Source organism: Carica papaya, chromosome 4 (assembly GCF_054855325.1).
Source record: "Carica papaya isolate Zhongbai chromosome 4, ASM5485532v1, whole genome shotgun sequence".
In the NCBI taxonomy this organism is placed as follows: Eukaryota; Viridiplantae; Streptophyta; class Magnoliopsida; order Brassicales; family Caricaceae; genus Carica; species Carica papaya.
In genome coordinates, this window is record NC_142312.1 from 16,457,260 (window position 1) to 16,472,460 (window position 15,201).

Consider the following 15,201-nt stretch of genomic DNA (forward strand, 5'->3'; position numbering starts at 1 on the left):
TGGATGATGGTGTACCCTCTGATGAGAGCGGTGACGCAATTACCTATTAGGGGTCACCTTTGGCTAAGTACTGCCGTGGCTATAGAATATCTGATAAGACCACTGTGGTTGGTACCACCGTGATCATAGGTCGTACTATGATTTGGCAAGCTAAAAATGTGCCTAAATAAGTTGTCGTTATATATCTGATCTGGTCATTCTACATGTCTAGTTAGAAATCTGTATATGCCCTCGGAGATGGAAGTCAGAACGACTTCACGAGGTATGACACGAAAATCTGAGCATTTCATGATTTGTTTGATTTTCTCTATTGTTAAGTATAATTTTGATTTGATTGTTGTGACTATGATATGATGGATCTAATGTTTCCTTTAATAAATAAAATTATTTTCATAAAAAAGAAAGGGCCCTGACGTGACCTGATGGTAAGTATTAATGACATAATTATTCATTTTTAAAATCTTACGATGTTATTTAAATATTATTTTTCTTACAGAGTGTATGGAACTCACCCTTTTCATGCCCCCCTCCCAAATGAGGAAGATAGTGAGGAACCAATCACTGACCTATCCCTTGAAGTCTATAAGGATCCCGTGGATCCACATACCTTGAATGCATGATTTGTCCCCCACTCTGATGAGTCCAACTACATAATGAAAGAAATGGTCATTTTATATTTTGATATTTTGTATTTTATTGCCACTTCTGGCCTCAGTTATATGTATATATGTGTAATTGGAACTCATATATTTTGGTAAGGTATTTGTAATAATTTATTCCGCTGCATATAATTTTTATCATGCACCCATAATCTATTTCTGTATCTGGCACCCTTATGCCTTAATTTGCATTGAGGATGTCATAGATGGTATCAAAGTAGTTATGCAGACCATATCCTTTACAATTGAGGCTGTAGATAGAAAGACCCTTAGAACATCTAGAAATATGAGTCATCTTTTCCAAAACTAGACCACCAACTCATGTCTTCCTTTTTTTTTTGTAAGAATGATGCGAGAGAAGCCTTTTATAAAACGTACCGAAAGACCCGAGGCCCAAGACCATCCAACCAAGGCTGAGTTTACCAAAGTCTTCTGAGCTATCCAAAGATTGACCGCAACCGTAGGATAAAATCAAACCGACCCTTGTCAGCATCTTGCCCCGGAATACCAAACATTTGAAAGGGCTATGTCTTACAATTTAGCAGAGTTTAGGAAGCTTAACCCACCATACTTTGAAGGTGGCCTTGACCCCTTAGTAGTCGAAGCATGGATCCTACAAATAGAGAAAATTTTCTCTGTCTTAAACCTAACCGAGGAACAGAAAGTCCTCATAGTAGCCTTTATGCTGACCGGTGAAGCAAAACACTAGTGGTGACTTAAGAAGGAAGTTCTGCCTATCCCTCCCACATGAGAAGTTTTTATGGATGCGTTCTTTGATAACGTTTTCCCAACCTATGTCCAAGAAAAGAAGGAGGAGGAATTTTAGGACCTCCACCAAGGAATGTGATGGTTGCCCAATAAATAGTCCGATTTGTCCAACTATCTAGGTTTGCTCCTCTAATGGTCATCCCTGAAAGTCGTAAAGGTAGGAAGTTTCTGAAAAGCCTTCGTGCTGATATCTATGATGGGGTTGTGATGCTGAGATCTAGCTCATATGTCGAGGTGCTAGAACATGCTCAGTTGGCTGAATACCTCATCTTGGCCAGACACCAACGTATTGCCCGAGTCTGTACCCAACAACAACAACCCTAACAACCCAAAAGGAGATTGCTCAACCCAGTAAGTAGCTACCATGATAAACAAACTCGAATTTCCCTTCCCCCTACTCTCCTCCACCTACTGGATAGCCTGTCCAACCTTCCCAACCATTTCAGCATTGTGGTCGCTCGCATGGTGAATTACCCTATTGGCGTATCAATCACGCCTGCTATCGATGCGGAAGCACCCAACACCTTATAAAGGACTACCCTTAGCAGCCGAAGGACGTGGCCAGACCTGTAGCCTAGGGTCATGTGTACCACCTCGATGAACCCAGTGCCCTCCCCACTCTTGTCCTTATCCAGGGTATGCTTTCTATTCATTATACTTTTTCCAGGACTTGATCGATAAAGGTGCTACCACTCTTTTATCTCTTGTGTATTTGCTTGTAAATTAGATATTAGGCCAGAACCTTTAAAAAAATATTAGCTGTAGAGACTCCCTTCAGGGGATTATTAGAAGCTCCCTGCATGTATAAAAATTATAAAATAAAATATTCACAAATAGAAGTATTTGTAGACTTAGTGCTCTTAGATTTCTCAAGATTTGACGTTATTCTAGGAATGGATTGGTTAGAAAAATATAAGACAATTATTAATTGTGAAAGAAAAGTTGTAACCTTGCGAACTCCAAAAAAGAAATAAAATCTATTTTTCTCCCTAATAATTGAATAAACATGAATATTGATGTTAATCCTGGTGTGTATTCCATTTCCATTGTTTACAGCTTTCTAGGAGTTTTTTCAATTGAATTACCTGGTCTATCTCCCTCGGGAGAGATAGAGTTTTCTATCAAATTACTTTATGGAACTGAATTGATTTCGAAACCTACCTATCGCATGAGTCGTGCTGAGCTCATAGAACTAGATCACCAACTTTTTGAGCTTTTTGGCCAGAAGTTTATTCGCCCTAGTCACTCTCCTTGGGGGGCTCTGGTGTTATTTGTGAAAAAGAAGGACGACTCCCTTATACTATGCATAGAATACCGAGGAGTCAACTGAGTAACAATAAAGAGTAAGTATCCTCTACTTTAAATTGATGAACTTTTCGACCAGTTGCAAGGAACCTAGATCTTCTCTAAGATCGACCTCATATCGGGATACTTCCAGCTAAGAGTCAAAGAAGAAGATATTTTGAAGACCACTTTTCGGTGTAGATATAGCTTGTACGAGTTTTAAGTGATGCTGTTTGGGTTAATTAATGCCCCTACTGCCTTCATGGATCTCATAAACAGGGTTTTTTGACATGCACTGGTCAATACTTCATCGTATTCATTGATGACATGCTAGTTACTCTAAGAGCCTAGAGGAACATACAATCCACCTGTCTGAAGTGGTAGGGACATTTCATCAAAACCAGCTGTTTACTAAACTTAGCAAATGCTTATTTTGTTTAGATTTGATTGAGTTTCCTTTCTTGGTCATGTGATTTCAAGTGACGGAGTATTCGTGGATCTGGGCAAGGTTAAAATGGTGATCAACTAGAATTCTCCCACCAGTGTAGTTGAGGTACATAGTTTCTCTAGCTTAGTAGGTTACTACTGACGATTCATCGATGGATTTTCTAAGATTGTTGCTTTGTTGACTTGACTCACTTAAAAGGTCGTAGCTTTTGTTTAGGATTATGAGTGTGGTGAAAGCTTTATGGAATTGAAGCATCGTCTTACCTCTGCTTCGGTGTTGATCCTCCACGACAACACTGGAAGATTTCAGAATTACTGCGATGTCTCTCATATTGGTTTGGGATGCATTTTGATGTAGCATTGTAGAGTGGTCGCTTATGGATCCAGACAGTTGAAACCCCATGAGCTGAACTACCATACTCATTACCTGTTTGATCAGACATTTGAAATTTACATTGACCACAAAGGTTTAAAGTACATCTTTTCGTAGAGGGAGTTGAACATGAGACAGAGACATTGGTTGGACTGCCTGAAAGACTACGACTGCAAGATCTACGGCTGCAAGATCTATTACTGCAATCCCGGCAGTGAGAATATAATTATTGATGTGATGAGCTGGAAGGAGTCTGTAGTGTTGGCTTAAACCATAGCCTCCAGTTAGAAGTTAATAGATGTTATGCAAGCACTCTACCTCAACCACTATGGCAATGGTGCCTATCTCGATTAGATCCGAGTTTTGCTTGATCTTTTCATGAAGATTTGGGAAGCTTAGTCCACAGACCAAGAAATCACCAAAAATTTAAGTAAGTTCTCCTGTGATGAGTTTTTTATTTCGGGCTCTTAAATGATGAGCTGTGTAGATTTCAGGACTGAATTTGGTTCCCTATCGTTGTTAGAGCGGATGTTCTCAATGTTGCCAATGCCTTAAAACTGTACATCCACCCTAGGAGTATCAAGATATATCAGGATCTAAAGCACCAATAGTGGTGGTTGGGAATTAAGAAGGATATTGTTGATTACGTCTCCTGATGCCTTACTTGCCAGCAAATTAAGGTCAAACACTAGAGATCCGGTAGTTTGTTGCAGGGTCTCCTGATTTTGAAATGGAAGTAGGAGCATGTAACCATTGATTTTGTCACCAGCCTACCCAGGACCTGTTCTAGTCGTAATGCTATTTGGGTCATCGTTGACAGACTAACTAAGACTGCCCATTTCTTACCCATCAGGACCATTGACTCCACCAGCAGATTAATCAGCCTTTATGTCGATGAAATTGTTCGACTCCATGGTGTTCCCTAATCCATTGTATCCGATCGAGATCCTTGATTCACCTCCCACTTTTGGGACAATTTTTAAAAAGCGCTTAGGTCTGGATTGTACTTCAGCACTGTTTATCATTCTCAAACTGATGGTTAGTTTGAACGCACTACTAGACATTTGCGTACTTGCGTCCTCGATTTTGGTGATAACTGGAATGAGTGTCTTCCCCTGTTTGAAATTTTTTTATAACAATAGTTATCACTCCAACATCGGCATGGGTTCGTATGAAGCCCCGTACGGTGGGCCCTGTTGTTCTCCCACTTGTTAGAGCAAAGTTAGAAATCAACATCATTTGGTACCAGACTTCATACACGAGACTATTGAGAAGGTTGCGATCATCCGTATGAAATTGGCTACCACCCAGTGTCGCCAGAAGAGTTATGCTAATAATCGTAGAAGACCTCTAGAATTCGCTGCTAGAGACCAAGTTTTCCTTAAGATTTTTCCCTTAAAGGGAAAAATGCAGTTCGAAAAAAGATGAAAGTTGAGGCCCCGTTATGTGGGACATTTTTGGATCGTGGAGTGTATTGGACCCATAGCGTATCGCCTTACTCTGCCTTAGGATTTTGTAAGTCTACATGATGTTTTCCACGTCTCTTGCTCAAAAGGTACCACCCTGACCCTTCTCATATAATTCCTCACGATGAGACGTAGGTACAAGCCGATATGACTTACGAGGAACTCCCCATAAAAATTCTTGGTTGGACCAAAAAAGTTTTAGGCAACAAGACGATCCCCATGGTGAAGGTGCAGTGGTAACACCACACCCATGAAGAGGCGACGTGGGAGTTGGAGAGCGAGATGAGAGAGAAGTTCCCAGACCTATTTGAAACAAATTTGGGGGACCAATTTTTTTAAGATAGAGGGAATGTAACACCCTGCTCACCATTGCACTAATTTTGTACCTGGAAACCCCTATTTATTCAGGTCTTAAGGCCACTTGAACTCATTTAAATTTATCTCGTAGTTTATATCGTGTTTTGTGATTTAAATTCGTAATTTTAATTTATTTTGACTTTATTATTTTATTTATTTTTATTTTTATTTAATTTTATTTACTATTATTATTTTTTTATTTATTAAAAAATAATTTTCATGAGAAAAACAAGAAAACGAGGCAAAATCCCAGGAGAAAACACCCACGAGAAAGGCTAGCCCACGCGTGCATCACTCGCTGTAAGCGGGTGTACGCGCACGACCAGCGCAAAACATGCATACTGTGCGCACATCTCAGCTTTGTGGGGTTCAAGGCCAGTCTGCGCACGCATGACATCGCACGCGGACAGGATCTGGCACCGTGCGCCGTGTGCATGCACTGTCTACGCAGTAGGCCTATGCGGATAAGCCTACATGCATGGGCCTACGCGTAGCAGGTCTGTGTGCAGCACCCTCCACGCTGTAGGCCTTACGCGTAGCCAGCCTGAAGAGGCGCACTGTCGCCCTTGGGTGTTGTGTGCTGCCTTGGCTGGTGTGTCATTGCTGTCTTGGGTGGAGAGCCACCGTCAGTTGAGGATTCTTCCTCCATTTTTCACGCTGTTGTTGCATCACGTCAAATCACTCATCTTCTACTTAATTTTCTCTCTCCTCACTGGATTTCATCACTTGACGCAAATCTAACAGTCTCTATTTTCTATAAATAGGGACTCCTTTCTCCATTTTCCTCATCATTTCCATTTCATTCTTCCATTCTTCAAGAGCTTAGAGAGAGAAAGAGAGGAGAATAAGAAGAAAGGTGTAGGAAAACTTCAAGTTTTGGTAAGGAATTTAGTATTTCCTTAAACATCTTATGGAGAATTTTTAAAAAATAAAAAATTATGAACTTTGTGTTTTATATTTTGCATGATTTATGTTCAATAGTTCCAATAAAGTGATTTGTTCTTGATTTCAAGCATGCTATATGATCTTATAGGTACTTGATGATTTACATGTAGATTAAATAACATGAATATGATGATAATTGTCTATTAGTTTGAATATGTTTATAATATTAAACTGAAAACTTTCTTAATCCTACCACTAGTTTTTTTTATAGAAATTACAATGTTTAATTCTTATAATTATGATATTTTCTATACTACAATTTTTAAATAAACCTTTAATAGATATGCACAGTATGAACATAAATATAATCAAATCTTGAAATAAATAATTTGGATATCTCTTTAAAACTATACATACCCTTAGTTCCATGGGCTAAGAAACCAAAAACTAAAAAAGCTTTTAACTTAGTTTCTATATCACTTTTTCTCTACCAAGCATGGCAAAGAAGAAGATTAGAATTGCTTTCATGAGTAACAATTAAGCCCAAAAGGTGACTTTCAACAAAATAAAGAAGGGATTACTGAAGAAGGTAAGTGAATTTATCACATATCATACCCCGTCTAATAGGATAATGACCGAAGCATACTTACTTAAACCACATAAACTCAAGTTAAGCAAAATAATTTAACTTTATTAATCATAACTGAGTCGCAAAAGCGTTACATCCCTTAAATGTAAACATAAACATATGTACGAGACTCTAAATTTTCTTGCATACATTACTAAACAAAAGTACAAAATAATAACCTTAATCTTAAAGTCTAACTTCAAAAATTTCCTCTGTATCATTGCTCACTCTATAGCAATATTTTTAGCATTTGGAGGGTGATAGGGGGTGAGATAAAATATCCCAATAAATGATATTATGAAATTATAGTATAATACGTGCAATATATAGTTTCTTATCCAAAAAAAAAATATATATCTTATAATCTTTCTAAAACATATACGAATCAAAAGACGAATGCACAAATAAGAAAACAGATTCATAATTGTTTCGTTGTATACTACATCACTATTATGAAAGATTAATCAGTTACCATACGTTATGTGTAGGCACAAATACTTATCACTAGTTCTCTATGTGCCCGAACATGGAATGACATACATGAGTACCTAAAATCACTGCTAGCCCCCAACAAGGAATAGTTACAGCACGACGATCAGACTGTTTTCCCATACATTTGAACACAAAACTGCATGTATGGCCATATTGAAGCCTAGCATAATGTAGGTGCTTCCAGAACAACTCATTTCCATAATGAGTGATACATACATATCAAAATCACATTTCGAAAGCACGAAACGAAATGACACTTATATCGAAGTAAAAATTTAACAAATACTTACTCAGCAAATACAAAAGACAAATTAAATACTTCCACATGTTTATACTGAAAATACGTAAAACACTTCAAAACTACATAGGCTATGAATTCATAATATTCACTTACCTTAGGTCCTTAGCAGTCGTAATCTTAATTTTGGTAGAGTTCCATCTTTATTTATGACATTTTCTTCTAAAAAATCCAACAGAGTTTTGGGATTTTTTTATCACTTTTTTTACTCAAAAACTAATTTCAAAAATCAAAGAGAAACCAAACTTCACAACTTAAGTAAAGGCTTACCTTTCTAATGGTTTATACCTTTCTTTTGATCGTGAGCCTTCTCCCTCTTCACTTCTTTCTCAACTCTCATAAATCTAGCAGAGTTTCCCCAAGATTTTCATCTAAAACCTCAAAATACTCTAAAAAATTACACACTTCGTACTCCCTCTTCTTCTTTAACCTCTATGCTTCTCACTATTTTTCTCTCATTCGAAATATATATTCCTCCCTTCTCCCATCCCCTATTTATAGGAGTGGAGAGCCACGAGAGAAAGATTGCCACCATTATGTCATACCATTTCATCTAAAAGTTACCACCTTTCATCATGTCACTTTACTTAAAAGGTTACTATTTTTTTCTTGTCGCTTTATCTAAAAGGTCTTTTCACATGCCACTTCATCTAAAAGGTTACCACTTTTCACATGACATTTCATCTAAAAGTTACCACTTTTCAAATGTCACTTCATCTAAAAGTTGTACTTTCAGTTATGTCATTTTATCTAAAAGTTACCACTTTTCATTATACCACTTCATTTAAGAGGTTCCACCTTTTTTCATAACTCTTCGTGCTTATTCTAGCTCCTTCATCCTTATCCATCCTTTTTTTGTTTGACTCTAAACTATGTTTTTAACCTTATTATATATTTTCAAGCACATAAAAGCCTAAACTAAATATATCAAACATAAGAAATTAACTCGGGGTTATTTTGAAGCTATCACATCCTCACCCCCTTAAAAAATGAAATTTGTTCCTCCAAATTGTACTTACCAGTGGTCACAAATAGATGTGGGTATTTGGCCTTAATTTTCTCTTTTGGCTCCCATATGGCTTCTTCGGTTGAATGATGCTGCCCTAGTATTTTTACTAAGGAGATTACCTTGAACCGTAATATCCTTTCTTTGCGATCCACTATCTGCATAGGAAGTTCAATGTATAATAGGTTGGCCTAAGGTGCAAAGGGTACATATCAGAGTACATGTGATAGATTTGGGTGATATTTCTTCAACATCGATACACGGTGAGATAAATAGGTGATCTGCAGGGTCTTCTATACAAAGACTCATAGGGTACCATTTAAATGCTGGACTAATAGCTATTGCTAAATAAGAGGTAAATGATCGTCCTAATTACCTCGTAACTCAATGACACATGGTTGTAACATATCTTGTAGAGTTTGGATTGTCTGTTCTGAATGACCATCTGTTTAAGGGTGGAAAGCCATACTAAAGGATAGCTTAGTCCCCATAACATTCTTTAGTCTGGTCCAAAATCTTGAAGTAAACTGGGGATCTTGATTAGAGATGATTGTGACTAGAATTCTATGAAATCTCATAAACTCCTTGCTATAGAGTATGACTAACTTGTCTAGTGAGTCATTTACTCTGATAGTTACGAAATGAGAAAACTTAGTTAGTCTATCAATGATAACCCAAATGACATCATAATGGGATCTTGTTTTAGGTGAACCCACCAAAAAATCACAAGAAATATGTTCTCATGTCCACTCTGCTACCAATAAGGGCTAAAATAGTCCTGTTGGCCTCTGAAGTTCAGCCTTCACTTGTTGGCAGGTGAGACATTTGGAAACAAATTCTGCTATATCCTTCTTTATCCCACTCCATCGATATTTGGTCCTCAAGTTCTGATAAATCTTAGTGTTGCCAGGGTGCATAACAAATCTAGAGTAGTGTGCTTCTTCTGATATCTCATTTTTCAGACTTTTACTATTCAGCACACGTACCTTACTTCCAAACCTCAATATACCATATTCTGATAGTCTTATTATCTGGCCTAAGTCCCTTACTGACATCTTCCATAATCGACTTCAAGGTAGGATCAGGCTGTTGGGCTTCTCTAATTTTATGCACTAGAATGGGTTATACTTTTATTTTGGCTAGATATCCTCCTGATATCTTATATCGGACATTTAGGTTCAACTTCTGGAACTCCTTTATAAGTCTCCACTCTGAGGTCATCATGTAGGCAAGAGTGCAAGTACTCTTCCTACTAAGTGCATCTGCAACCATATTGCCTTTTCCTAGATCATATAGGATCTTGCAATCATAACCCTTAAGTAAATCCATCTAACTCCTTTGGCGCACATTAAGTTCCTTCTCCGATAACAAATACTTTAAACTCTTATGGTCTCTGTGAATATCAAAACTTTAACCATATAAACAATGGCGCCAAATCTTTAAGGTAAAAACTATACCGGCTAGTTCTAAGTCATGGGTATGATAGTTCTACTCATGATTCTTTAATTATCTAAAACCATAAGTTATCACTTTCCCATTTTGCATTAGCACACATCCCAACCCTTGCTTTGAAGCATCACTGTAGATAGAGAATCCACCAGTACTATTAGGAATAGTCAATATTAGGGTTGTTGTCAATCATTTCTTCAGTTCTTGAAAACTTTGTTCAAACTTATCATTCCACTCAAATTTTGTGTCCTTTCTAGTGAGCCTCAAGTTAGTGGAGTAGCAATCTTTTTTTAAAAAAATTAATAAACTTCCTATAGTACAACTGTTGTAGGCATTTTTCAGTTTATTACCGCTTCTACTTTAACTGGATTTACTGATATCCCATCCTTTGAAACTATATGTCTGAGGAAGGCAACCTCCTTTAACCAAAACTCACACTTTTTAAACTTGGCATACAATTTATTTTTCCTAAGTATCCCAAGCATTATGGCCAGGTGCTCTGCATGTTTAGCCTCACTTCGTGAATAGATCAGTATATCATCAAGGAAGACAATAATGAACTTATCTAGGAATGATTGAAAGACACTGTTCATCATATCCATAAATTCTACAGGAGTATTTGTTAGACTAAAAAGCATGACTAAGAACTCATAATGGCCATACCTAGTTCTGAAGATAGTCTTAGGAACATCATCTTTCTTAATCTTTAGTTAATAGTATGCAAAACATAGATCAATCTTTGAGAATAGTTGGACTCCTTGAAGTTTGTCAAATAGATCATCGATATGAGGCAACATATACTTATTCTTTATGGTAACTTAGTTTAGATTCCTATAATCGATACAGAGTCGAATGGTACCATCATTCTTCACAAACAGTACTAGAGCTCCCCATGGTGATACACTTGGTCTGATGAAACCCTTATCCAATAATTCCTACAATTGTTTCTTGAGTTCCTCTAATTTATCTTTCACCATTCTATACAGATCCTTCGAGATAAGGCTCATACTAGGAATTAAATCAATGAAGAACTTGATCTCCAAGTCTGTAGGTCGACTTGAAAGATCTTTTAGGAAAACATCAAAAATTTCCTTCACTACTAGTATTTGTTGTACATTGAGTTCTCTACTTTTATTCTCCACTATGTAAGCCAAATACCCTGCACATCCCTTCTCAAGTAATCGTTGAGCATTAATGCAGGATATGAGACATGGATGTTGGGGCTCCCTAATCCCTTTGAATTTGAAGGCCTTATCATTAGGAACATTAAAGGTCACCGTCTTTCGATGACAAGCTATATTGGCATGGTACGTTGCCAACCAGTCCATTCCTAATATCACGTTAAAATCATACATATCTAAGAGTATGAGATTTACTAGTAACTCTCTGTTGGTGACCTCCATAATACATTCTCGGTAGACTGTACTAGTGGTCAAATTCCTATTGGTTGGGGTAGAGACTACTAGTACATAATCTAAAGGTGACATCCCAAGTGTTAATTAAGACAAATGAGTGTCAGATACAGATTCAGAATAACGAGTGCATTATAAAATTTATGCAGCAAAATAAAATTATTACAAATTCCTTACAAATATATATAAGTTCTAATACATACATATACAGAGGCTAGAAGTGGCTGCAAAATACCAAAAAACAAAAACAAAACATTGGGGCCACTTCTTTCACTATGTTATTGGACTCATCAGAGCGTGGGAACAGTCATGCACTCAGACTTGTGGATCCACGGGATCCTTGTAGACTTCCAATGGTAGGTCAATCTATGGTTCTTCACTTTCTTCCTCATCTGGGGGGGCATGGAAAGAGTGAGTTCCATATACACAGTAAGAAAAACAGTATTAAATTAACATTATAAGATTTTAAAAGTTAATTATTTCGTCTTACCATTTAACTTTCTCACTTACCTATCTTACATTATGGAAAACCATGTATTTATTAAGAAAATGATGCGTTAATAAAGACAACCAAACATACATCATGCTAGACAATAGAGAAAATTAAATAAATCATGAAATGCTCAAATTTTTGTGTCATTCTTTGCAAAATCATTACAACTTCCACCTTTGAGGGCAGATACAGATTTCTAACTACCCAAATAGAATGACTAGATCAGATACAGATACAAAAATTTTCTTAGGCCCATTTTTCGCTAGCCAAACCATGATACGATCTATGACCACGACAATACCAGCCATAATGGCCCTAAAAGATATCTATAGTCACGACATTACTTAACCACGGGTGACCTATACAAATAGTGCGATACCGCTCTCATCAGAGGGTACACCGTCATCCACTGGGAATGGTCCTCTTATATCTTTCCAAACCAAATAGGGAAGGGAGAAACAAATACCCTGAAGGGCAAAGGGAACCGATACCCCTCAGAAATAAAAAGCCTAACGAGACACTTGATGCAATATGCATGTCAATACAGATACACTTTGGACCATACAAACTTCATTCCACTTTTTTTTTTCTTTTTTTTAATACTTTTTACTTTTACATATTATATATTATATTTATTACATGAAAATTCATCAAGTGTCTGAAATTCACATAGCATGCTTGAAAACAAGAACAATTTAACTCATTTGAATACAAAAGCATACAAAACAGACAAAATCACAATCATATTAAATTAACTTATATAAAAATACTCCTTAAGATGTCAAAAAAAATACTAGATTCCTTACAGTAATCTTGATATTTTCTCCTTCATTGTTCTATTTTCTTTCTCTTCTTCTCTCACTAGACTATTATTTTTCTCCCTAAAACTTTGAAAAATGGAAGAATGAAAGTGTGGAGAGGAAGGAAAGGGGAGGGAAATTTATAGTCTTGAAATCATTGGATTTGCATCAAGTGGCGAAATCCAGTGAAGAGAGAGGAGAAAAAGATGCTCGACACAAAAAACAAGGGAGGAGGGCCTCCTCCATCGACGGCGGCGGTGTGCCGACCATGGCAACGTCAATGCACTGCCCGAGGTGGCAATGCCTCGACCGACACACTGTAGGCCAGCCTACAGGTGAACAAGCCTCCGGCAGCATACTGCAGGCTAGCCTACAAGCACACAGGCCTCCAGCCACATGCGTAAAGTCTTGGCACGTTGGGCACTGCACACGCAGGCCCTAGGCATATAAGGCTATCGATGCAGGCCTGCTGCGTGGATAGTGCATGCACAGTGACATGCAGACAACCTGCCTGTGAGCGACAGGACATGCACTGTGGGCACGTCCCATGCGTGCGTGCTGGCGAAGGGCACGTGCATGCATGCAGATGGGACGGGCATGCTGTGCGCACGTCCCGTGGCCACTGTGCGCGCATGTGCGTGCGCACAGTGCCCAACACCCACATGAGCAACCTGACTCTCCGCAGGATTTTTCCCATGGGATTTTCTTCCTGATTTGCCGTTTTTTGATTTTTTTCTGAATTTTCCTATTTAGTTTGAATGGGTTAGAATAAACTTATTTAAATGAAATAAAATAAAAATAAAAATCAACCAAAATTATGCATTACGATAAATATCAAGCAATGTAAATTAATTAAGTTTAACGCGGCCAAAGGCTCGAATAAATAGGGTTTCCAAATCATTTTAGTACAGTGATGGGCGGGGTGTTATAGTGGTTGTATAATATTTAGATGTTAGTAAACTCATATGGTGCAAAAGAGTATGTAGATCCTTGATTTATTAAGACCTTAGCCAAAGTATTAGAGATAGTGAGCATACCTTGGATCACATTCTAGGAGGCTTCAACATCTCCCTCTGTAAGGGTGTATACTCTTCCTTGAGTTCTTTGGCCTGGTCTGGTCTTTGTTGATAGGACACTCTTTGATTCGATTTTGAGTACTACCACATATGAAGCATCCATTTGTCATATTGTAGCAGGTTCTACTATCATGGTTCTTTCCATAATGGGGGCATATTTGCTCCAGCACTCGTGTTAGAACTATGCGACTTATCTTCTACCTCTTATCAAGTTATTATGCCTCCTAGGCCTTCCTCTTATTATTTGGGTATGAATGGACAAACTCGCTGGATTTGTTGTGTGACTGGGCTTGTAACCTCTTATGCAATCTGGGCCCATTCCAGTGCTTCTTGTTAGTCATTAATCTTCAGAACTAAAATTTTATACAACTAGGACTAATTTGCTACATTCTAATAAAATTTATTTTGTATCAGTGATTAATTACATAATTGGAGCGTAGCTACTTCGTTGACTGGGAATGCTTGCATAATTGATTTGTCCACATTTACTTCCAACGTTTTCTTTACGTTAGAGTTTATTTTCAAATAAACCTTTCTTAATATCCATTTCATTCTAAAAAATAAACCCCCCTACTATTTTAATTATGTTTAAAACAGTTGCAAAAAAAGAAAGAAATCCTCGGTTCCCTGAGGATTTGATCTTGTTTGCCAGTACTAAAATTTAGTATTATTGGTTAAAATAGGAATTTATTTTTTATGGATTTGGCACCCATCAGCAACTCAAGATCAAAATATGCCAACAAAACCATTATAGTCTTAAAAGAGTCTTTCGATGAAACCGGAGAGAAAGTCTCTTTATAATTAATTTCTTCTTTTTGTCTAAAGCTCCTAATAATAAGATGTGCCTTGTACCTCTATATATCACTTTTTTAGTTCCTATTAGTATTAAATATCCATTGTAAAAAATGGGTCTCGCACCTTCAAGCAATAGGACAAGATCCCATACGTCATTGTCCTTCATGGTCTTAATCTCTTCATTCATGGCATCAATCCACTTTTGAGAGTTAGAACTTTTCATGCCTTGACAGAAGTTGATTGGACATCTTCCACCATTCCATGTCAACCTCATATTCTTGGAGAAATAGAATCTAATCATCTTAAATTGCACTTCTCCTCTCTCTAGTAGATATTGTTAATGGCATTAGTTGTAGAGTTTGTTCTTCTGAAACAACTTCTTGAGCATGAAAGGGAGGTACAATGACATTGCCTGAATTTAGAATTACTTCTTGAGTGATGTTAGGTATAAGAGTCTGATCCTGATCATTGTCAATAATAGTCGAGGGAATATTAATGTATTCTTCTTTAAAG

General features: G+C 37.3%; 1 protein-coding gene across 1 annotated transcript; it reads right to left on the reverse strand.

The window, feature by feature from the left end:
• Positions 1 to 11,047: 11,047 nt before the first annotated feature.
• On the reverse strand, positions 11,048 to 14,962 carry LOC148266325 (uncharacterized). The gene is made up of 2 exons (XM_088219080.1): positions 14,812 to 14,962; positions 11,048 to 11,442 (listed from the first exon to the last, which is right to left on the reverse strand). The coding sequence occupies exons 1-2, from the start codon at positions 14,960 to 14,962 to the stop codon at positions 11,048 to 11,050; spliced, it is 546 nt and encodes a 181-aa protein (XP_088075206.1).
• Positions 14,963 to 15,201: the final 239 nt, after the last annotated feature.

Excerpts from the sequence above, each read along its gene's own strand:
- LOC148266325 (XM_088219080.1), bottom strand. The coding sequence starts at position 14,962 with ATGAGGTTGACATGGAATGGTGGAAGATGTCCAATCAACTTCTGTCAA. Across the intron at positions 11,443-14,811 it reads TCTTGTCCTATTGCTTGAAG|GAATGGACTGGTTGGCAACG; the intron begins GTGCGAGACCCA and ends ACGTGATATTAG.